Genomic DNA, 23,998 nt, shown 5'->3' on the forward strand with positions numbered 1-23,998 from the left:
CAGCCCCAGCCAACATTAACTTCTGTGATCACTTCCAGAGAGCATGTGTTTGTTATCATAAACGTTTCAGAGGAGAATGTAAAACAGGACTCTTCTGAAGTCAGCTGGAATCTACTTAAATGTTCCCACGCTTCCCCAGAAAGTTCAATTTTTCCTAACATCTTTCAATAGAAGAATTTTCTTGTATGAGATCTGTCTACTTACTTTCCTTTTCCTCCTAAGGTCAGATAAAAAAATCTGACCTTAAATTTTGTTAGACCTTAAATGAACAATTTTTTGGAAATATTTTAGATAATTTTATTTCATAAAACTAACTTTCAAAAATCAGTTACATTTTCATATGCTTTACCTGGAGTTCCATTCAATCTTCTTCTCAAAGCTGAGACTAACAAAACCTGGAGAAACTTTTGTTGAAAACCAGAAACTTATAAAGTAGAAAAGAAGCTGAAAGGTGAAAAAGCTGGTAAAAACAGTGCTGGAGACCACTTTGGTGTTGGTGTCCATATTTCTTCAACCTGTTAAGGAAAAAAAAGATAGCTGTTAATTGCTTTAAATTGCTCATAATAAATCTAATTTTATTTTAAAAGAGTTATGTGCTTACATTTTTAATAATATATTTTAACTTGCACAAATACCAGAATACAAGGAAACTAAAAGACTTTTAAGTCTTTATCAGCTATTTGTCATGTATTTTGTATTTGTATTTAAAGAGAAGGGAAAATTATCTTAAATATCTCACTATTGTCAATTTTAGAAGGCAAATTTAACAGTATGATTTCCAAAATTATCTCAGTCTTAGAGTTTAAGAGGGCATTTCAAGTACTATAACTGAAGGTATTCTTTTAGTAATATTTTTAATTAAACTTAGGAAAAATCACCTGATTTCTCTATGCCTTAACTTCCTCATCTATATGAGTTCATTAGATAATTTCTAAGAAACAATTAGGCCAAAAATCATAATAAAACCAAGATTATCTGCAACAGCAAAACAAAAATAATTATATTATAAAAATTGTACAGTGAGACAAATGACATTTAAAACAAAATTAAAATGTTAAGAAGAATAATACTATCTTAGAAAAAAGAACTATACCACTGTTGCTGCTTAAATTAGAATTTAACTTTTAAGAAGTATTCTGCAATCACACACATCTTTGAACCAAAAATAGCCCATGGCTTTTTATCTCTAAAATAAAAGATTTTTATAAAAGAACTTCAGGTTTTAATGGTAGAGTTAGTAGAAAGAATAGTAATATGCATATATACACATTCAAAGTATGTTTTCCATCTCACTGAACTGAACTGTATTTGGATCCTAAAATCTTCGGAACATTCAGACCAAAAGAAAGACACTAAAGCATTTGCTCATATTCAGCAAATACAGCATTTCTAGAAATGGCTCCATCTTTGAGAGAGCTGACCCTCAAATGAAAAGGAAATGAATCAATACATATTTCCAGCTGCCTCATGTGAAGAAATAAAGTCACCTACTGAAGCCAATTCACTAGAGAAAAGCCAAGTCATTGACTGTACTAGCAATAACCCCACTTCATTCCCTTCCAACCAGGACCTCATAATAAGAATCAGGCTCCCACAGGGCCCCTTCTGACAGAACTCATGTGTCTGTAATGAGTTCTTTCCCCATTCTTTCTTTCTGATGTGTGTGCTCAGTAAAAATATTGATATTACAATTCTTCTCCCTGAGATTCCATTAACCTTATTGTTCATTTACTTTTTTTTACAATTCAACATGTGTTTTAGGGTATTAAAAATTTAATTTGTGATCTTTTAACCTAGGTTTAATATTAACCAAATAACACATAAAAGTTTTGTACATAAATTAAACATCATTATAATTCACTAAGTGAGATGTAATAGGGAAAATGGTTTTCTAAGATTAAAGTAAATGGGGATCTGGAGGCCAGGTGGGCAGATAAATATTAAAAAATGAAACCAGTAACCAGAAAGGAGTGGAGAGTTTAAGCTTCATTGTGAGGATAGCTTGCCCTGAAGGATTCTGTATGTTCCCTGTTAGTCCTGGTGGGTGGCTGGACATAAGCTACTCATTTACTTTTGTTAAAATTCAACTATATAATGAGCATTTGTTTCATTAATGATTTCTTTTTTTTTCCAAGGTGCAACTTTTTTTTTTTTTAAGATTTATTTATTTATTTATTCAGAGAGAGCGAAAGAGAGGCAGAGACACAGGCAGAGAGAGAAGCAGGCTCCATGCAGGGAGCCGGACATGGGACTCGATCCCGGGTCTCCAGGATCACACCCCAGGCTGCAGGCGGTGCTAAACCGCTGCACCACCGGGGCTGCCCTCATTAATGATTTCTAAAGTTATATTATAAAACATAGTAGGTATCACACAATATTATCCATTTTATGAACTATTACCCAGCATGTTAAAAAAACACTTGAACAACTCACCATTAAAGACATTCCTCATTCCTACTGGAAGAACAAACATTATTAAAATGTCTATCCTACCCAAAGCAATCTGCATATTTCATGCAATCCCTATCAAAATACCACCAGTATTTTTCACAGAGCTAGAACAAATAATCCTAAAATGTGTATGGAACCACAAAAGACCCCAAATACCCTAAGCAATCCTCAAAAAGAAAAGAAAAGCTGGAGGCTTCACAATTCCAGACTTCAAGTTATATTACAAAGCTGTAGTCATCAAGACAATATGGTACTGACACAAAAACAGACAGATAGATCAGTGAAACATAATAGAAAACCCAGAAATGGACCCACAACTATATGGTCAACTAATCTTCAATGAAGCAGGAAATAATATCCACTGGAAAAAGGACAGTCTCTTCAACAAATGGTGTTGGGAAAACTGGCAGCAACATGCAGAACAATGAAACTGGACCACTTTCTTACACCATACACAAAAATAAATTCAAAATGGACAAAAGACCTAAATGTGAGATAGGAAACCATCAAAATCCTACAGAACACAGGCAGCACTCTCTTTGATTTGGCTATAGCAACTTCTTACTGGACACATTGCCAGAGGCAAGGGAAACAAAAGCAATAATGAACTACTCGGACTTCACTGAGATAAAAACCTTCTCCACAGTGAAGGAAACAATCAACAAAACTAAAAGGCAGCCTATGGAATAGGAGAACATATTTGCAAGTGACTTATATGATAAAAGGTTAGTATCCAAAATCTGTAAAGAACTTACCAAAACAACACCCCAAAAATAACTCATTTAAGAAATGGGCAGACATAAATAGACATTTTTCCAAAGAAGTCATACAGATGGCTAACAGACACATATAAAGATGCTCAACATCAGTAAGCATCAGGGAAATACAAATCAAAATCATGAGATACCACCTCATCCCTATCAGAATTAACTGATAACTAAAATTAACAACACAAGAAACAATAGATGTTGGTGAAGATGCAGAGAAAGGGGAACCCTCTTACACTACTAATGGGAATGCAGACTGGGCAGCCACTCTGGAAAACAGTATGAAGGTTCCCCCTCAAAAAGTTAAAAATAGAATTATGCCATGATCCAGCAATTGCACTACTGAGGATTAACCCAAAGAATACAAAAATACTGATTCAAAGGGGCACGTGCACCCTGATATTTATAGCAGCATTATCAACAATAGCCAAATTATGGAAAGAGTCTAAACATCCATTGACTAATGTATGGATAAAAAAGAGGTGTTATAGACACAACGCCCCCCCACACATACACACACACAATGGAATATTACTCAGGCATCAAAGGAATGAAATATTGCCATTTGTAATGATGTGGTTGGAGCTATACTGTATGATATTAAGCAAAATAAGTCAGTCAGAGAAAGACAAATACCATATGATTGCACTCATATATAGAATTTAGGAAACAAAACAATAAACACACGGGAAGGGAAAAGAAAGAGAGGGAAGCAAACCATAAGAGACTTTTTTTAAAAAAAGAGTTTATTTATTTGACAGAGAGAACACAAGCAAGGAGAAGGGCAGAAGGAGAAGTAGGCTCCCTGCTGAGCAGGGAACCCGATGCAGAGCTTAATGTGGAGCTCATTCCCAGGATCCTGAGATCATGACCTGAGCCAAAGGCAGATGCTAACCAACTGAGCCACCTAGGCATCCCACCATAAGAGACTCTTAATGATAGAGAACAAACTCTGGGTTGATGGAGGGAAGTAGATGAAGAGGACTAAATGGTGATGTACTTGTGATGCACACTGGGTGTTATCTGTAAGGGATGAAACACCAAATTCTACTCCTGAAACCAGTATTACACTATATGCTAACTTACTAGAATTTAAATAATAATTTAGAAGAAAAAAAGAAATTCCTCATTCCTAAAAGGCTACTTTTTGTTAAGTCTGGCTTATTTTTAATTTTTAACAGATTCACTTTCACTTAACGGGGTCTTTAGGGTACATGTTGAGTCTCCCTTTGCAAAAATGTCTCATTTAAAACTAAAGAGCTCCATATAGTCAGTGGAGCTGTGGCTTCTATTAAAGGCTCAACAGACAGAAGCTAATTAAATTGTTCTACTCCCAGCTTTGTTTCTTATTAAGCAGCTGCTTGCTTCATCAGTCATGCCAAATCAAGGACAAATCCAATGATTTTTTACAAATTTCCCCAGAAAATCAAGGCTTCCAGTAGAAAGCAAAGTGCCCCTTTCATTCGTTGAATCAGACAAGAAAAGGGGGAAAATGGACAATGCTTATTACTGACCTAGATTAAGAATCTTGGAGGGGCACCTGGGTGGCTCAGTGGTTGAGCATCTGCCTTTGGCTCAGGTCATATGATCTGAAATAGACTTGAGAAAAACTCCTGCTATCCCATAAGGTTCTCTCTTGGTCTCTTATATGTAACATTTTTAACAGATATTTATATGGTACTCAATCTGCATATAATGCAGAGCTGGGAAAGATAGCTAATATAATGGGTTAACAGAATTAGTTTCTAAGTTATCTTCATAAGCTGAAATAGTGAATCCCAATCAGAAAGAAAAAGTATAATAGGAATACATTTTTTAAAGGCAATACCTAAGTACAAGATTTAGTATAATAGCTACATAACACACACACACACACACATACACATACACACACATACACACACACACACACACACAGTGGAAGCCTTAGCATTTTAAGTTACACAAACCAATGAGAGATAATGTAATGAAGATACGAAAAAAAAAAAGTTCAGGCTCATTTATAGTCAGCATAAAAGTATACCTTTGGATCAAGATACTTATTCTCACTTTACTCTGAATTAATCACATATCATTGGGAACAAGATTACTTAGAAAAGACTCAAGAGCATTCTGCAAACATCTTCGGTGTCATGCGGAAAAGTGAAAGAAGGAACTGATTCTGCATTACTCAAAATGGCACAAATGGCAAAAATTACAGGAGGGAAGAGTTCAGCTTAATTTAAGGAAGAACCTTCTAACAATTTAGAAGTGCCCAAGTATCCATCACGGAGGTGGTAAAAGGACCTCAAGGAGGTGGACCTGAGGCTTTGAGAGCACTCTCAAAGAAAGATTCTCTAATTCTAGGACTAAACTGAACCTGAACTTTGGTATCTAAAAAAAAAAAATTGGGGGGGATGTCTGGGGGATGTCAGTCAGTTAAGCACCTGCCTTGAGCTCAGGTCATGATTTCAGGGTTCTGGGATGGAGCCCTGCATTGGGTTCCCTGCTCAACACGAAGCCTGCTTCTCCCTCCCCCATCCCTCTGCTACTCCCCTTGCTTGTGCTTTCTGTCAAAAAAACAAAACCTTTTAAAAATAGACAATTTTTAATTAAACACTATGTAAACTTCTCAACAGTCTATCATTTAGGTTTTTAAAAATCAAAATTACATATGTAGGAAAATATTAAGTACATATAACTCAGTGGGGAACACAGAGTTAGTTGCGGTCTTGAGGTTGAACTTCATTCCACCGCTTGCTGTGTGACTCAGGACAGATTACTAATTTGCCTTACCTGAACTTCAGTTCCCTGTAAAATGGAGATAATACTACTAGCTTGGCATGGTTGTCAATGAGGCATGAACCATACGTATGTTGGACACTTAGAACAGTACATGGCATACGGTGCACATTCAGTTATGTTTCTGCTTCCACCACTATCCGTCCCCAGCGGCAAGAGGGTATGCAATTTCCGGGTCTGTCACCACGCCAGCCAAGGGCAACAAGACGACTGTCTGGCCACTAGCCCTTAGGCCCCTAACCCCTCCCAGTTGGCATTAGTCAACAACACTCTCACATGCAGGCAGACCCCATTGCAGATATCTATCTGCAGAGACCACGTGACTCTCCCTATCATGCTCCTGAGTTTCTCCCCAGCAGCCACCTGACCCAGCCCCTCACTGTTCACCTCCCAAAGCCTCCCACTAAGCCCCCCATTGTGCTGCTGCTCCATGCCCAGGGAACAGATCTCTGTCCTTGGCCTCTCCTCTGTGAGCTCTGAAAACCACCCTCCCCCACCCCTCCAGTCCCCTCAGGTCATCACTGCCTGGTCTCCCACACTTCGGAATCAGGAGGTGGCCCCATGTCCTCTTTACTCCTCATGGTCTCCTTTGGGCCCGACTCCTCCTGTCCCCTGCTGCCTGAAAACACCCAGCATGCTTTGCTCCTGCTATTTAGTGATGCTACCTCCTAATATCACCCTGAGTGACTTCTCACTACGTAGAAGGTGCAGCCTTCCTTAACAGCCCTGTCCTTCTTTCTTTCTTTCTTTTTTGTCCTTCTTTGTTCATCAGAACTGGCACCTCTTCCATGCCACCTCAACCACTCATGGACCTTTATCATTCCTGATTCACTGTTTTCCTGACTCCACAATAACATTTCAAGTATTCCCCTGTTGACCTTTATTCAAGTGTGCTCAGTATTACAACATTTTTGAGTCCACTGACTTCTTGGCTTGTTCCCAACCCACCAGCCCTTTCCTGTGTTTTACTTCCCTCTTTCATCAGCTTAGATCCTAGAGCCTATCATTTTAGTAATACTCTTACTAGCACCCTACATTCCTATTCCACTGCCAAGAGCTGGCAAAGCTCCAACCCCAAAACTGCTCAACTATTTACTCAGCGATGAGCCCTAAACAATCAGAGCTCTGTTGGGAAGTGCCACACACCAGAAGGGATTGGGGCTGGTGAGTGAAAAATGGCAGAGGGATTAGACAGCCCTCAACACTGGCTGCACTCCCATCACACTGCCCTGGCCGACCCATCCTCTCACACACCACCATTCATTTTCCAAATCATCCCTACTTTTCAAACCTCTAGCCATGCACCCCCATTCTCAACAGATAACCCCCATCTGACCTCATAAAAGAACAGAAGCTAACATAAGAAAACGCAGTCACCAACTACCTGCATCTTCACCCATCTGTCCTTCCATCCCAGGACAACCTCTCCAACCCATGCACTCTGGATCCATCCTTTCTGGTTGCCCTGGGAATCTTCTGCTCCCCGTGATCCTTAATTCTCTGCAACTAGATTTTTCTACTGGCATTTAAACAGGCTCAAGTTCTCAGTAGAAACAAAAATCAACAAATCCACCACTTCTTTAATCTGATAGTTTTCTCTCTTGCCTTCTCTCCCCCTCCCCCCATTCCCTTGAAAGACAAAGTTCTAGAAAGGTATACCATACTACCATATCTCATCTCTCTTGCTCTTTAGCCCACTCCATTCTATCCCCACCTTCATCACTCCCCTGAAATGGCTATCACTAAGTCAACAATGACTCCTAACATGGCCTTCGTGTTACCTGAACTCTCAGAAATGTCAGACACTATTGACCACTTTCTCCTTGTAATACTTCCTTCCCTGTGCTTCTCCTAACACCTTACTTCATCTTCTGTCCAGTCACTAAATAAGAGAATTCCCTAAGGCTCAATCAGATCCTCTTCTCTCTACTTGCTTCCTATGTGATTTCACCTATATCTGTGACATCAGTAACCACTTACATGCAGAACAATCTCAAGTTGAAATATCCCTCCCAGACCCTTTGAGCTCCTGATGTATACAGCCCACTGCCTACTTGTCAGTACCACATAAGATTTCAAAGGCATCTGAAACCAAGCTCATGACTTGACCCCTAAACTTAGTCCTCTTCTAGGCTCTTCATTTCAGTGAGTCTGTATATCCAGATTTGACAGACAGAGCCTAGGAGCCATCCTTAATAACTTGCTTTCTGGACCTTCCTATTCCCCATAATCCAATCCAACAAGTCTATGGGTTTCATTTCTCAAAGAGCTTTCAAAAATATCCATTTTTCTCTAGCTATGATCATCACTTTTCTAGACTATCTGTAAACCGGCAGACTATCTCCAAACAAACTGGAGGACTCCAGGGGGATTCTTCACTCAAAGCTGCCCTTGATTATGTCACATCCTCACCTACCCCCAACTTAAAACCTACAATGGTTTCCAAGTGCTCTTAGGAGTACCCTACTTTCTCTAGCCTCAACTGGCACTTGCCCTCACTTGCTACACTCCAGCTAGTGTGACCTTTCTGTTCCTTAAAGATGCCACATTCTCTGCCTTTAGAAGGCCTTTGCAGAACCTATCCCCACCCCCCACTCTGCCTCCCACTCCCAGGTTAACTCTCATACTTCTTCAGCTCTCAAGTCAACCCTCACTTCCTCAGAGAGGCCTTCCCCAAGCTCCAGCACCAGGTCAGTCTTCTCTGCTCTCATAGTCATAGTGCCAAGTTCTTCCCCTTTACAGCTGCAATTTTTAAAATATTTTATTTATTTATTCATGGGAGACACACACACAGAAAGAGAGAGAGAGAGAGAGAGGCAGAGGGAGAAGCAGACTCCATGCAGGGAGCCTGATGTGGGACTTGATCCTGGGTCTCCAGGATCACACCCTGGGCCAAAGGTGGCGCTAAACTGCTGAGCCACCCAGGCTGCCCTACAGCTGCAATTTAAAAAAACTATTTTTTTTAGTATACTAATATGCAGTGTTGTATTAGTTTTGGGCATACAACATAATAATTCAGTAAGTCTATATGTTAGAAACACTCACAACAAGTATAGCTCCCATCTGTCACCACACAACACTATTACAATACAATTACTATATCCCAATGCTGTGCCTTTTATTCCTGTGACTTATTCATTCCATAACTGAAAGCCCATATCTCCTTCTCCCCTTCACTCATTTTGCCCACCTCACACTCCTCCCCTCTGGCAACCATCAGTTTGTTCTCTGTATTTATAGGTCTGATTCTGCTTTTTTTTTTTTTTGCTTGTTTATTAATCTGATTTTTAGATTCCACATGAGTGAGATCACATAGTCTTTGTCAGTTATAGCTACAATTTAAATCAATGTCTCCTTCCCCTAGTGAAATGTGAACCCCCATGAAGGTGGGAAACATGAACTTGTTTCCCCTTGCCACTGCATCCCCATACCTAACACAGGCCTGCCACATACAGGCCTGTGCTCATACATGTGTATTAAACAAAAATGATTAATAACAGGCATTCATATCCTTACATGGGCTTTCCATTCTAATACCTCATCAACAACAGGTCTCTCATTTTACAGTATAGTCAGAATATTTGAAAAAAAAAAAGAATATTCTAAATTGATAACCCCCGTATTACAGCATGAAAACATATTTACTTCAAAAGGATCCTCACCTCGAATGTCCAAGAGTAAAGAGCGCCAACAAAATATTATAAACTATTACTGAATATGTGTTTTAGTCCATTTGTATTGCTCTAACAAAATACCACAGACCGGGTGACTTACAGACCGGGTGACTTATAAACATCAGAAATTTATCGTTGCCCACAGTTCTGGAGGCTGGAAGTCTGAGATTTCAACATATGAATTTTTAGGGTGGGGGACAGACAGACATTTAGAATATAGCAGTAACATGAATGGTTTCTCTATCCCAAACTCCTTATAAAAAATGGTATGTGTTCAAAGGTTTCATAATAATTATAATCTGCATTGTATTTTCATTCTCTTATCAACGACAGAAGTACTTCTTGATTTAGCTATGTCACTAGGCCTAACATGTTAAAGTGTTTTAAAAGTTTCTATTTGCAAACTGTAAGCTATTCAGAAATGAACACAGGTCTACAGAAGCTATTTGCCAAACCAAACAAAAACCCTATCAAAAAAAGGCATACATACTTGCACCTCACCCAATCATTCTCAGTTTTGTTTGCATTTTCATATAGGTGGTACACTGCAATTATCTATCTAAATGCTTGTGAAATGTCAGTAATTAACCAGAGACAATACCCCCCCCCAGTAAAGAATAACTATCACACTACACACTCTTATCTTTTTATTCATGTAAAAACCATTAAACATCTAATCAAATATATACAAAGGTCTCAATTAACTACAGTTATAGTTTTGGGTTTTATTGGCATTACTGTTATTTTAATTCTACATTGAAAGCTATATGAGAAAAGGAAAATTATGTGCAGAAAACATTCCACCTCTTCTCCTTTTCTGAGCATCAAGTTCAAGAACCATTAGCACTAGTGTGAAAGTCTACGGGAAGCCAGCTACATAAAAGCCAACCTAACTTCCATAATCCTCCAGCTCCTTAACCCCTCTCTGAGAATTCCTGCTGTTTCAAGAAATAATTTCTCTCCTTGGTTTCCTACAGCACTTAATCAGGTCTCCCTTCTATTACAGGTATTTTTAATTAGGATTTTAATAAAACATTCATTCTTATTTTCCTAGCTTACATTTACTTACACTTTTTACATGTTCTGGCTATTAACTTGAAAATAAATAAAATGAAATCTAATACAGTTAACCTATATTGTATCAACTTTTTAAGTCTTGTCTTATTCACATTTTTTTATTTCCTTTTGCACTTACTCTCTGATATGGGATTTGTCTTTATTTTTTTTCCTAAAGATTTTATTTATTCAAGAGAGATACAGAGAGACAGGCAGAGACACAGGCAGAGGGAGAAGCAGGCTCCCCACAGGGAGCCCAGTGCAGGACTCAATCCCAGGACCCCATGATTATAACCTGAGCCGAAGACAGACACTCAACCAACCACCCAGGCACCCTGGGGATTTATTTTTATAATGCCTAACAAGAAGTGTGGCTGTAGGAGAGTGACAGGAAAAGGCTGCCTTCCCCAGCTCGCCCTACTGCTCTGCTAGTTCCTGATTCCCAATCCACTGAAAAATTCTCACCTTAGAAATTCAGTCCATTTTCTAGGGCCTTAAGGCTCAGAGTACAGATTACATTTTATTTAATTGTTAAACATTTCCTAGCATCTAACCCCACTTAAAATTTCTATAAAGAAGTTTTTGTTTTGCAAACCTAAGAGATCCAATGACAGCCACTGGATTTTGGATAAACCAGAATGTCTTAAGCTAGCAGACAATAGTAATTGGGAGATTGCACAAATATAGCACTTGACACAAATAATAGGGGGGTTAGAAGCATGTACAATTAGAGGGCCCATCCTTAGGAAACTCAAGATTTCAAGTACAACACAGTCCCCAAGCCTTAGAAGAGGTTAGTGTATGAGGAGCCTAACAGCTAAAGCAGGGACCAGGTGGCACTGTGTCACCTGGGGGACTTGGGAAGAGGACTGATGTTCTGCAGCCAACTTCTACACAACATCCAATGTCCTTATTTCCCTGCAATTCTCTTCCTGGAAGGGAGCCTCTTGGCTTGAGACATCTCTTGGCTTTCTGCCAACACTGTGAAATCAAGGAAAAGCTGGACAGAGCAAGATTTTTTCCAAATATGTTTTGTTCCTCTTCTAAAGGAATCACTGCCAAGCAAGCTGGGAAATCAGAACCTAAGGAAACAGGGAGGTCCTTCTCACCTTCAAATTGTCAATCGGATTACCCCTGAGAGAGTCCTTGGGATGCAGAGAAGTGGCTGAGGCAGGACAAAGTCCGCCTATCTTCCATTTTCTCTTTTTGCCTACTCCCCACAGGAGCCATAAAAAGTACTAATGGGGTAAAGGAGCTGAAGAACAATTTAGCAAAATTCTCTCACCTGTTGAGTCTTAAAATACATTCCATTCAATTCAAGAGAGACCTAATATCAAATCCTACTCCCAGAGGCCATGGGCAAGAAAAATATAACCTTTCTGACTTGCAAGTCCTATGGAAAGGGATAAGAATGCAAACATTGCAAGACTGTTGTCTGGTTTGAGTGAGATGGATTAAGTACATCAAGCACAGTGTTTGGCACATGTAACCACTTGTGATAATTCCTTGGCAGTGTGACATCACCACTCCTGTCACCCATGAATCTGAGCTGGCCTTGCCCCCTGATGACAAACAATGAGTAGAAGAGAGGCTGTGAGGATCCCAGGGCCTCAGTAAGCCTCAAAGCACCTCTTAGAGCATCTGCCTTTTGCTCTCCCGAGCATTGCTCTAAACTTGCCACATAAAGAAACTGGTCTAGTCTACTGGAGCATGAGAGACCATCTGCAGAACTGAGACACCCCGCTGACAGACAGCACTCAATACAAGCCACCTGCGCCACACTGGTAAGCCTCCTCCGATCTGCCAGCCCAGTGGACCCTCTAGCTGAATGCAGCCATATATATGAGCCTATAACCAGCAGAGTAACTGCCCAGCCACCCACAGAATCATGAGAAAGAATAAATCACTGTTTTAAGCCACTAGGTTTGGGGGTGGTTATTCAGGGGTACATCAAAACACCACTCAATAAAGGATAGCACCTGTTATCACCACCTTTTCCTAAGCAAGAAATGTTACACCCATGTCTCAAATGGTACCAAGTCACAGAGGGATAGGATATTCAGGATTTAAAGCAATGTGATCATTTCCCCCTCCTTTTAACCTATGGCCTAGGGGCCCTGCAGCTTGTCTACACCTCTGATCTGATTGGGGGATATGGTGGCTTAAATAAGAAGAAGCCAGAGTTTTTAAACTCTCTAGGTAGCCTTTCATGTTGTTCCCTAAAGGCCACTTAACACCCTACCAAGGCACACTGAGAGTGGTTTCTCTTCTCTTCTGACATCTTCCCGTCTTCCCGTAAGATTGCCTTTGCCCAACGGCACTGTTTCACAATAAATAGGATATTCACCAGCCTCATGACACTTGTCAGGCAGTCAAAAAAATCTGAACACAGTGACATGTTTCCCTGAACCATTTCTCAGGCCATGAGGTGATGTACAAAACAATCACATGTAGCTTCGGATGACCTCAAGGTTAACATTTACTACAATCTCATGTTTAAATTCAGGCTAAGTCCTATATAAGTACCTTAGCTTAACCCATAGGCTGGGTAATAAAGAACTGTTCTGGGACAACATTCTGAGTTAAGACTTGAGTGAATACGATCATGGAAGCATAGACTCAAGGTTCATGAGACTTGAAGTTTCCCAGCTTCACAAAACAAGGTCACACTGCACTGACCTGTAGATCTTGGAGTCCCGCTAACACTCTCACATGCTACAACTTAGTAATAACTGAGAGCTGGAACACGCTCTTGAGATTTCTTGGAATGGTGACCCTGAGCCCTTCTCAGTGTGAACACGTACCATCCTTCCTACACGGACCAACTACAGATTTGTGCGTATATGTTTTTAAGAGGAAAACTTTTCACTCATTGCTATAGTTCTGATACATTAATGCTATTTAAGCATCCTCACTTCTTAGAGGTGCCTGAAATAGATGATGGAGGATTGAGGAGTGCACTCGTCATGATAAGTGCAGGGTGGTGTATGGAAGTGCTGAATCACTATATTGTATACCTAAAACTAATACTACACTGTATGTTAACTGGAATTCAAATAAAAACTTTAAAAATAAATAAGTAAACACCCCCACTTCTTGCTGTGTAAGTTGCAATCCTAGAAATCCTGGGCAAGTGGATTCTACTCATAATATTCTACAAAAATTATATAATCTGTACTACCTTATAGGAAAAAATTGCCTGAGAACAATACCAGATTGCTGTTTTAATCTGTCCTCTTAAAGCTCTCTCTGGATTAAGCCCATGATCTTACCTCTCACTCTAATGGCCCTTCACTGAGGAGTGCCAAGGCATGATACCCCTGATGAACAGTAAGGAACATGGTATGAAATGGCATCACAAGGCAAGGTCACTAGGTTTTACTGTACAACACTAGGGATGTTGTTGGGAATCCTGGCCATCGCAAATGCAATGTTTTCTGGCTGAAAATCCAAAGGGGAAATTTCTCTCACCTCCTAGAATCAGGAATAGATGGATTTCTCCAATTTGATTTCTCTTCTAGAAACCTTGAACCTTGTTGTGGACTGTTTACATCTCCTCTTAGGCTGCTGGAAAGTTTACAGACAAAACTTCAAAGTACACTAACTAACCTCCCTCATAACTCCATCTTATTTTCCTTTGGTTTATTTTTCACTCTCATCTGAAATTTACTGCATCTTGTCCTATCATATGCATCTTTGTAAACCATCCCGAATCACTTTTGGAATAAGGATGGGTATAAATAAAACTAAAGATATTATAATCAGTGTGTATGCCTAATTCCCCTATGCCAGATGGTGAGTTCTTGTAAGGAAGGGCTGTGCACTGCCCCACTATGAAATCCTTATAGTGTCTAGTGCTTTTACCCCTGAATGAATATTTGGGGAATTAAATGTACAGAATATATACATTTTGATACCACTGTGTTAAATGAATTACAAAATAAGCAGTATACCAATGATTTTATCTTTTATCCTTAAAACAGGAATGTGTCAGTGGATGCATGTACAAGGGTGTCTACAACAGCATTAGAAACAACTCTCAGGGCCAATGATAGGGAAATGATTAAATATACTGGTGCAGCCAAACTAGCAAAGGTTATACAGACATTTAAATAAACAAGGTGATACAGAAAGGCATTCATTCACCTATCACACACTATAGGGTGAAAAAAAAAAAGCAGGCAGTAAAACAATACATTTTTCATAAATACCTGAGTATTTTGGCATTTATAGAGAAGAAAGGCTATACCCCCAAACTGCTAACTGGCTGTATTCGGGAGTGAAATCAGGGGAAATTGGAGCTGGAGAAAGGGGAAGAAGTGAACTGTCATTCTCTTCTGTATTGATTATTTTCATGGTTTTTGTTATTTGTAACAAGCAAGTTTCACTTTTGTAATTAAAAAAAAAAAACACTAAAGAAAACATTTAGCGACTTGAGGTTATAAAGCATTCTCGAATCCTCAAATTGTCTAATGTCTCAAGGGTTTGGTTGGGAGATACTAAGCTGGGATATTCCAAACAAGCTGCCTTTGCTCCCAGGCTCTGCCTTCCTTATGGGCAACTTGGCCTCCTACCTTTAGAGCCTTTATCTTGCCCTGGATTCCTCCACAAAGCACGTAAGAAATTGGTCTGTTTAGTGACATTCATACAGGTTTTTAAAATACGAAAAGGCAAAACAATCTTTCTTAGTCAGAACACAGCTATAGTCTTTGCAAGTCCTGAAAATAGCACATAATAAATTATAAAAAATTTAAATTCTTAATTGTCTCAATGTTTTCACATGTACTAGAGCAAAACATGTTAATTGAACAAGACTAGGTTTGGGGAATTATGTCCCTAAAACGTTAATGCTTTGTAAACAGGGAAGGTTTAATTGTTCTGATTTTTCCACGAGATGAAAATTCCTTCTTCCCCCATTCCACTAAGTAAATACATATCAAATAGGGAGAAGTTTTCTATGCCTTCAAAGTGTACTTTTGAAAGGTTTTTTGTAAGCCTATTTGGAGAAAACTAAACTAACTTGACCAAGACAGATTTTCCATGTCCCCAAAATGTAAAAATTAAATCAAAACCAATGTATAAACCCATCAATGAATGGTTATTTCTAGGTTGGCCATGGCAGGATACGGTGGACACCAGCACAGCACAGGCCAGGATCCCCACACGGGATTCTATGGGAACAGTCAGGTGGACACCAGCAAGTCCAGAGCTCAGAGATTACATCAGAGAAAGTACTAGATCTATACCAGACAGCTGAGGAGAAGGAATGTGAAACGCTGAAAACATATCACCTAAGGAAAGAAAATCAAACAAAGCAAGGATGGGTCAAAGGGAGGATCTAACGAGTTCAGAATGTGTATGACACAGGCAAGCAAGTACACAAGCACCTCCAGTGAACTCTGACACCAGTGCATGCGGCCTTCCACCCTTTGTGGTACTTGCCCTACTAGTGAGGGTGCCAGGTGTAGGAGTCAGGTGTTTGTTGTTAGGAAAAGGCAATCAAAGGCACACAGATAAACTCTGCCCTTGATTATCAAACCCCAGGACCCAGTTACTGGAAATTAGCTTACGGATGCTGCATGCTGCCTCACCTATTTCTCCAAGCTTATTTGGCAATCCCAAAGACTATGAATAAGGATTCCAGTTTGACTGTAGATCTTGAAATAGACATCTAAGGAAGCTTTGATAATCTAACGCCTTTACACTAGGTAATGAGAATATTTTTCCAATTCTCTGTAAGGCAGCTAATTTCCTAATAAGTTTCATCAGCACATGGGATTTTGAAATAACACATCTCATCCACTTTTGTAAGAACTTCTCAAAGCTGAAAGGGGAGTTGCCCACATATTAGACTATGAGCCCCTCTGGTCCCTATCCAGCTGATGAAAGTGGACATGGCCTAAATCCACCAGGCAATTTGTTCTGGATCCATTTGTCCTCTTAACCTACAGAAAAAAAAATCTGCCCTAAACCCTAAAGATCCAAGTTTACTCCTTCCACGCTTCCTTTTCCCTCAAAACCAACTATTTTGCTTTGATGTGGATAGAACCAGTAGGAAGTTCCCCTCTGCACCTGTCCATCCAGCTGCTTTCACTAATGAGTCCTGCTATGAGAAACCAGATGAGTTCCCACACTTCCTCCTGTCTCCACCAACAGAGGTCCAGATTTCCCTATCAATTCTATGCTCCCCTCGAGCATCTCCAACCCCAATGCAACCTGCTTATCCAAACATTAGGCAAACATCTCTAAGCAGTGGACTCTGATCCACTAATGGATAATGAGTTTTTCAGAACACTGAATAGGAACAGAAAGCATAGAAAGAGAAACAGAAAACAGAATGCTATGCAGGGTAAGGGTACGTATCATTTCATGAAAGTGGTTTCAGACTCACATATACTTACTTACATCCTGGGTCGTGGTCCAAAAACCCATTTTGTACTGTGTTGTAATCCGAAAACTCTGAAACACTGCTTTAGACAGCCTTTATCCCTGTAGTCAGACTACCCCCTTGCTATCCATCCCACTGCTCGACAAACTCCCTTCCCTCATGCTAGCTCAAGCTCTGAACAGACTTCCAGCTGTCTTCTTCACCCGCTGTTTTCACAAACCTTGGCCTTTTACAATGATTCACAAGCTCCTTCTCATGTATCCAAAGGATCGCCTTCTCCTTGAACAGACCAATGTTCTGAGGAAAAAAAAAAAAACAAAAAAAAAAACAAAACTCCCTTGCTATTCCTGCCTTCTTTTCAGGTCTGGGATTTGCTTGCAGAACATCCAACTGTCTCACTATGAATAACAAACCTCTGAGCAGTAGGACTCCATTTCTTTGTGTGCTACCTTTCATCTCCAACAAGATAAAAAAAAAAAAAAAAGAAAGAAAGAAAGAAAGAAACACCACCAAAGTCACTCTCACAATACCTTAGGTTTTCTTACAAAATTAACCTCGCTTTCCTGATGTAATGTGTTCTCGGGTGTAATACATTGAGTGCCTGAGACCAATGCCAGGTGAATATAGCTCATCTCCAGTGGTGAGTTAAAGTCTGGTCCCCATCCTTGAGAACAGATGGTTACTCCACCTCCATACTGCCATCTTCTTCCTCTTGCAAGGCAAATGGAAGGAGGGGAAGCACAGCAAGGTGGCTCTCCCTGTGTGGTGGCATCCTTTCCTCTCTCAAGGACGAGGGCACAAGCTGTCCAGCACAATTCCACCACTCTCCGCCCCTGCCTTTCCTTGTCCAACTGCCCACAATTCTCCCCCAGACCATTCATTCATTATCTTCCTCCATAGGAAAACTAGTTTTGTGTATCTTCCTGTAGACTGTTGAGTTTACTTTTTTTCAGCCAAAATGACTACCCTACTTTTTAACCTTCCAAGAGATATCAAAGCCAAATCTGTAGGACATGGAACACTAAGTTGAGAAGAAGGGGACAAGGAGACACTGAGGTCTGAAGGTTTCTTACGAAACCTGCTCAGTTTCCTCTCATACTTGGAATGCCAGCTTTGCTGGTGGAACATAAACCTAGGGTAGTCCCCTTGCAGAGCACTAGGGGAGGAAAGAGCTGCACTTGACTCAGAAGGGCAAGAAACTTGCTCAGAGGGAAAGAGAAAGGGAAGTAACACCTAGGGCACTTTCCAGAATTTGCCAGGAAGTTCCATCGCTGGTCCCTTTCTGTAACCCATCCCCTTTCTCACTTCTGAGTTGGGAACCTGGGGGCTCCTTCACTACCCCTCTGGTTGCCGGACTACCAGGCAGGCCCTCCATTCCCCGACCCCACACCCAACCACACCAAGTCCTCCTCCCTAGTCCTTTGGTGGGAATGCTCTTCATCAGCACTGAGTCAGGCCTCTGTTTACCTTGGTAAACAAATGAATCTCTCTCCATTGGTGATTTCAGAGAAGGAAGGAAAAGCTAGGCCGACTCTTGTGTCCATACTCCAGGGTGTATTGAGAAGACCCAGCTTCTTCCGGTTAGCTTCAGCCCTTGACCCCCACCATTCCTAGGCACCTCCAAGTACTCAGCTTTAGCTTCGAAGAGCCATTTTTCCTTCCCGCAAAGAGGCTTACAGTTAAAGTGATAGGAACAGAAAGCTCATCGTGTACACAATTATGAGCACTGAGCAGCTGGATGCCAGATGTCCAGCTCTAGACAGGTGAAATTTGTACAAGATCACACAGTAAGGATTCCAACACTGGAGGGGGGTATTGTGGCAAAAGGAGTCGCAGGGGTAGGAAGAAAAGATGCGCTCTGTAAATATATTCTCTGGGTCATCTGATGGCATGGGGGGGGGGGTGGAGTAAGTCAACTAACGTCCACTGTTCCTGGAGCCATTCTTTCTAATTTTCTAGCATGGCAGGAGTCCACTTGTCTAATTTAGTTTCATCCCTACAATTAAATGAAACGATTAACAAGGGGAAAAAAACCTCTACTTCACACTTAGAAGGGAATGGAGGTTCTCGGTCATATTACCTTAACTGGCTGCATAAAGATGAAGCTGCATTCCAACCTATGCCATTGCTCACACAGCAGTTATCTCTCAACACACACACAATCCCAGATCGATTTTTCTCAACTCCATTTATGACTGAGTGAAGATTTCACTAAAATGACAGCTTTTCTTCCTGCTTCACACATCAACTCCTAACATCCACACAAACTCTCCCCTCTTGTCCCCAAACTGGGATCAGAGTCATTTAAACATTGTCAAAGATCAGTCCTTAGGAACAATTTTATAGTCTCACGTAAATATGTGAGCTGCATTAACACTCACAAGGGGACCACTGAGGGGGGAAAAACAAAAACAACAAACTCCTGGCCCGCAACAGTGACCCTTTAAGGAACTTCGACAATTCTAAGCACTTTCCCGGAGGTTCCCCCACACTCTTGGGGCTGTAGGAAAATGCTGGCATTATGGATCCCATTTCCCGGCGGGGTACACCGAGGCTCTCGGTGTAATAAACTCACCGGGGCTGCCACAGGAGTGCTGTAAATAGAGCCCAGAATCTTCCCAGCAGACTCTTAGCATGAGGCGACTAAAAATGGGACCCACTTGAGAACGACCCGGGTGAATAAGAGCGTGTTGTTCTCTGTAGTTGGGGGGAGGTGCGAGGGGGGAGACTCGCCCACCCGTGCGCCCGTGGTGCCCCGGCCTCCCACGGGAAGGCCCCGCCGCCCCGCGCCCCCCGCGCCCCCCGCGCCCCCTCCGCGCCGACACCGGGGCGCGGGCCCGAGGATGCTGCGCGGCCGCACACCTGCTGCACCCGCGCCCCCGCCGCCCTCGCGGGGCGCCCACCCGGCTCCGCGCGCCCCAGCCGGCGGCCGCGCTAGGCCGGCACCGGGAGCCGCGGGCGGCGCGGGGCGGCGCGGGGGACCGCGGGGGACCGCGGGGCGCAGCGAGCCCGCCCTCGGCCCCGAGCCCCCTCCAAACGGCGTCACCTGTGCCGGGTCCCGGGTCCCGGGTCGCGGGGCGCCTGGCGCGCGGGCGGCGGTGCACGGGCCGGGAGAGCGACGGGCGCCGCCGAAGCCTGGTCCTCCGGCAGAGCCCCCGCGAGCTGCTCGGCGGCCGGGAGCAGCCCGAGACCACAGCTACCGCCGCGGCCGCCGCGCCCGCCCGGACTGCGGGCTCGGGTTTCCGCACGGCGGCTCCTTAAAGGGGCCGCGGCCGCCCGGGCCCCGGCTCGGCCCCCGCTCCCGCTCCCGCTCCGGCTCCGGCTCCGGCTCCCGCTCCGGCTCCGGCTCCGGCTCCCGCTCCGGCTCCGGCTCCGGCTCGTGGCGGCTGCGACCCGCGGCCAAGGTGGGCGGGGCCCGGGCCGGCTGCGGGGCCGACCTCCGAGGGCCGACCTCCGAGGGCCGCGCTGGGTCCCGGGGGCGCAGAGCCGGGGACGCCCGAGGCGAGCACGCCTGGCCGCGGACGGGGCGTGCGGTTCCCCCGCTTCCCACAGCGCGAGCCAGACTAGCAGGTGAGGACGGTCCGAGCCCCGTTCCGCAGCGGGCAGGACCTGGGCTCACGCGTCAGGGAGACTCTTTTCAGATTATGACTTTATATTACATTTATAAGCGAGAGGACAGGAAAAGGCCAGCTGCAGATTTCCCGTGCCACGTCTGACTTGGCCAGAGCCGAGTCCGCCCAGTTCTTGCTGGGGTTGCAGGTGCATCCCAGCTGGGTAGGGGGCGTGTGTGGAAGAGGCTCGTGCTCCCCCCTGAAAACCACCCCAGAGAGTGCCCTAGCCCTCCACCTCCACCCAACACCTGGAGCCCCGCTGCTGTCCGGGCGAGGATGCAGGATCTCAATTTTTGGTGCTGGCAGAGAATTCCAAGTTGCCCAGCGCATGAAGTCTGCCGTTCAATAGCAGCTCTCTGACCTGCTACATACAGCCTCAAAAACCTTCAAATATTCTCCATCAACAGGATGGAATTTTTTGAATACAATAAAATAATGAAGTATATTTGGGCTGTTTGAATTTGCGAAAAGTAATCATAAATACTTTTTTTTTTGGAAAGAGAGGAGTTCTAATGTTAATTAGTAAGCACTACTCTTAATAATGCAGGGAAGTTATTTGTAAGAAATGTCTATCAATACAGTTAATATGTTTTACCTAATATTTACATGCACACACATACACATTAGCTAAACTAATCTCACTGAGGCTCAATTTCCTCATCTATAAAATGGGGATAATTCATAGTTACCTCTGCAGACCCCAATCTTGGCAAATGTACCTCTGACTGACCTAGAAAGCCAAAGCCAAAGCCAAAGCCAAAGCCAAAGCCAAAGGAAAGGAAAGGAAAGGAAAGGAAAGGAAAGGAAAGGAAAGGAAGAGAGAAGGAAGGAGGGAAGGAAGGAAGGAAGGAAAGAAAGAAAAGAAAGAAAAAGAAAAGAAAAGAAAAGAAAAGAAAAGAAAAGAAAAGAAAAGAAAAGAAAAGAAAGCCTGTTCTACCCTATAGGGACAGCGGCCTGCTGGCAATCAAGCAGGGTGGAAGATCCTGCAGCCCCTAGCCCATTTCTTCTTTTTCTCCCCAAGACTCTCAGGAAGTACTAGGGCAATAGTGGCCTTTGACCACAACCTGTCCCATCATATTTGCTTCACACAGTCCTTGACAACTTGGGTTTGCCCCACATATGCTTTATGTACTCATGGGGCTATAAGCTCACTCTGTGGTTGGTTGTGTGTGTACATCTGTGGGGGCAGCGCTACATACACAGATTGCACCTGTCATCTCCAGACTCTGTCTCTAGATACCTCCTCCAGACCCTCCCCTGTGTTTGTCTGCAGTGGCTGATAGTTGCTCTGTTTTTTTCTGATAAATGCACCATCATTATGTTTAATATGCATATTTTCTTACACCCAAAGCAGTAGCCAAAGCCAAGTAAACCCACAAAAATCCACTCTATACTCTATGTCCCACTATATTCCTTCTTGTTAGGCCTCTACAAATGAATGCACCATCAAATCTGCAGGATTGTTGTGAGATTACACAGAGCATGTCAGTGAATACATCAAGGACAAGGCCTGAGATAAGGAAAGGAATTCAGTAAACATTAGCTGAATTTTGAAACTTTTAAACTAATCAAAACACAATGACCTTAGAAGGTAGAAAACTATATCAACTGCATATTTTTCATCAAAACTGTAATGCAGTTTAATTTCTTTAAAAATATTCATTTCATTATTCACATTTAAGTCTTAACTGTGTTTTACCAATGCTCTCCTTCCAAGGACAGTTGCCCCAAAGTCTGTTATTTACTATCTTAAGTTTTTCTCCTTCTTAACTGTGAGGTATCAAAGCTGACCTGCACTTCTTAAACTTTTGGTCATTGAAATAGTTCAGAGAAATGAAATTATCTTTCCTTAAAAAGAGAAAAAAAATACAAAATTCCTTTAAGGCAAATCCCCCCCCATTTTTTTTCTGCATACACTCTAGACAAGAAATATGGTTTATTGTATTTGTTACTAAGTAAAGAAATAGGGTTTATTTTATTTGTTACTCTCTAAGTAATGTATTCTTGTTACTGTGTGTGTGTGTCTTGGTTTTTTTTTTTTTAATTCCATGATTAACATACAGTGTTATATTGGTTTCAGGTGAGCAACATAGTGCTTCAATAATTATATATTCTCATTGCTCATCATAGGTGTACTCTTAATCCCCCTCACCTATTTTACCCATCTTTACACACATATACATACACTATCTCCTTTATCCATTCATCTATCCGACACCTAGGTTGCTTCCATACTTTGGCTATTGTAAATAATGTTGCAATAAACATAAGGGTGCATATATCCTTTCAAATTAGTGTTTTTGTACTCTATGGGTAAATATCCAATAGTGCAATTACTAGATCATATGGTAATTCTATTTTTAATTTTTCGAGGCAACTCCATACTATTTTCCACAGTGGCTGCACCAGTCTTGCATTCTGACCAACAGTGCAAAAAGGTTCCTTTTTCTCCACATCCTTGCCAGTACTTGTTGTTTCTTGTGTTTTTGATATTAGCCATTCTGACAGGTGTGAGGCCATACCTCACTGTGGTTTTGATTTGCATTTCTCTGATAAGTGCTATTGAGCATCTTTTCATGTGCCTGTCGGCCATTTTTATGTCTTCTGTGGAGAAATGTCTATTCATATCTTCATCCCATTTTTTAATGGATTGGTTTTTTTTTTTTTTTGGTATTGATATGATTAAGTTCTTTATATATTTTGGACACTAACCCTTTATTGGGTATGTCATTTGCAAATATTTTCTCCCATTCAGTGGGTTGTCTTTTAGTTTTGTTGACTGTTTCCTTTGCTGTGCAGAGCTTTTTATTTTGATGTAGTCCCAGTAGTTTACTTTTGCTTTTGTTTTCCTTGCCTTAGGAGACATATCTAGAAAAATGTTGCTATGACCGATATCAGAGAAATCACAGCCTGTGTATTCTTCTAGGATTTTTATGGTTTCAGGTCTCACCTTTAGGTCTTTCATCCATTTTGAGCTTATATTTGTATAGTATAAGAAAATGGTCCAGTTTCATTCTTTTGCATGTAGCTGTGCAGTTTTCCCAATGCCATTTGATGAAGATAAATTTTCCTGATGAATTTGTTTTAAAAAATTCCTAAACTACTAAATGGAGGCAATTGTTTAGAAAAACTGAGACCAAACGCTGTTTCTTCCTAAAATAACAAGATAATTAAGGCAGAAGTATTTTGGAAGACTGCCTCAATTCTCCACCCTCTTGTTAGAGAAGATATAACCAAAATAATAGCAAGCATTTTGATCAGAAAGATTGA

At 41.8% G+C, this 23,998-nt stretch overlaps 1 protein-coding gene across 8 annotated transcripts in view; it reads right to left on the minus strand.

Moving 5' to 3' along the window:
- Positions 1–23,998, minus strand: part of TLCD4 (TLC domain containing 4) — a 103,176-nt gene that overhangs the window by 49,111 nt on the left and 30,067 nt on the right. For 2 of the 8 annotated variants that reach the window (XM_025996542.2, XM_072754552.1), the window contains one exon: positions 350–515. In XM_025996542.2, the coding sequence (XP_025852327.2) occupies positions 350–504 (155 nt within the window). In that variant the 5' untranslated portion in view covers positions 505–515. Of the gene's footprint in view, positions 1–349; positions 516–878; positions 976–1,491; positions 1,679–19,692; positions 19,885–20,163; positions 20,509–20,776; positions 21,017–23,998 lie in introns of those variants that run through there. The other 6 variants (XM_072754553.1, XM_072754551.1, XM_025996543.2 and 3 more) reach the window with 6 other exon arrangements.

Source organism: Vulpes vulpes, chromosome 3 (assembly GCF_048418805.1).
Source record: "Vulpes vulpes isolate BD-2025 chromosome 3, VulVul3, whole genome shotgun sequence".
NCBI lineage: Eukaryota > Metazoa > Chordata > Mammalia > Carnivora > Canidae > Vulpes > Vulpes vulpes.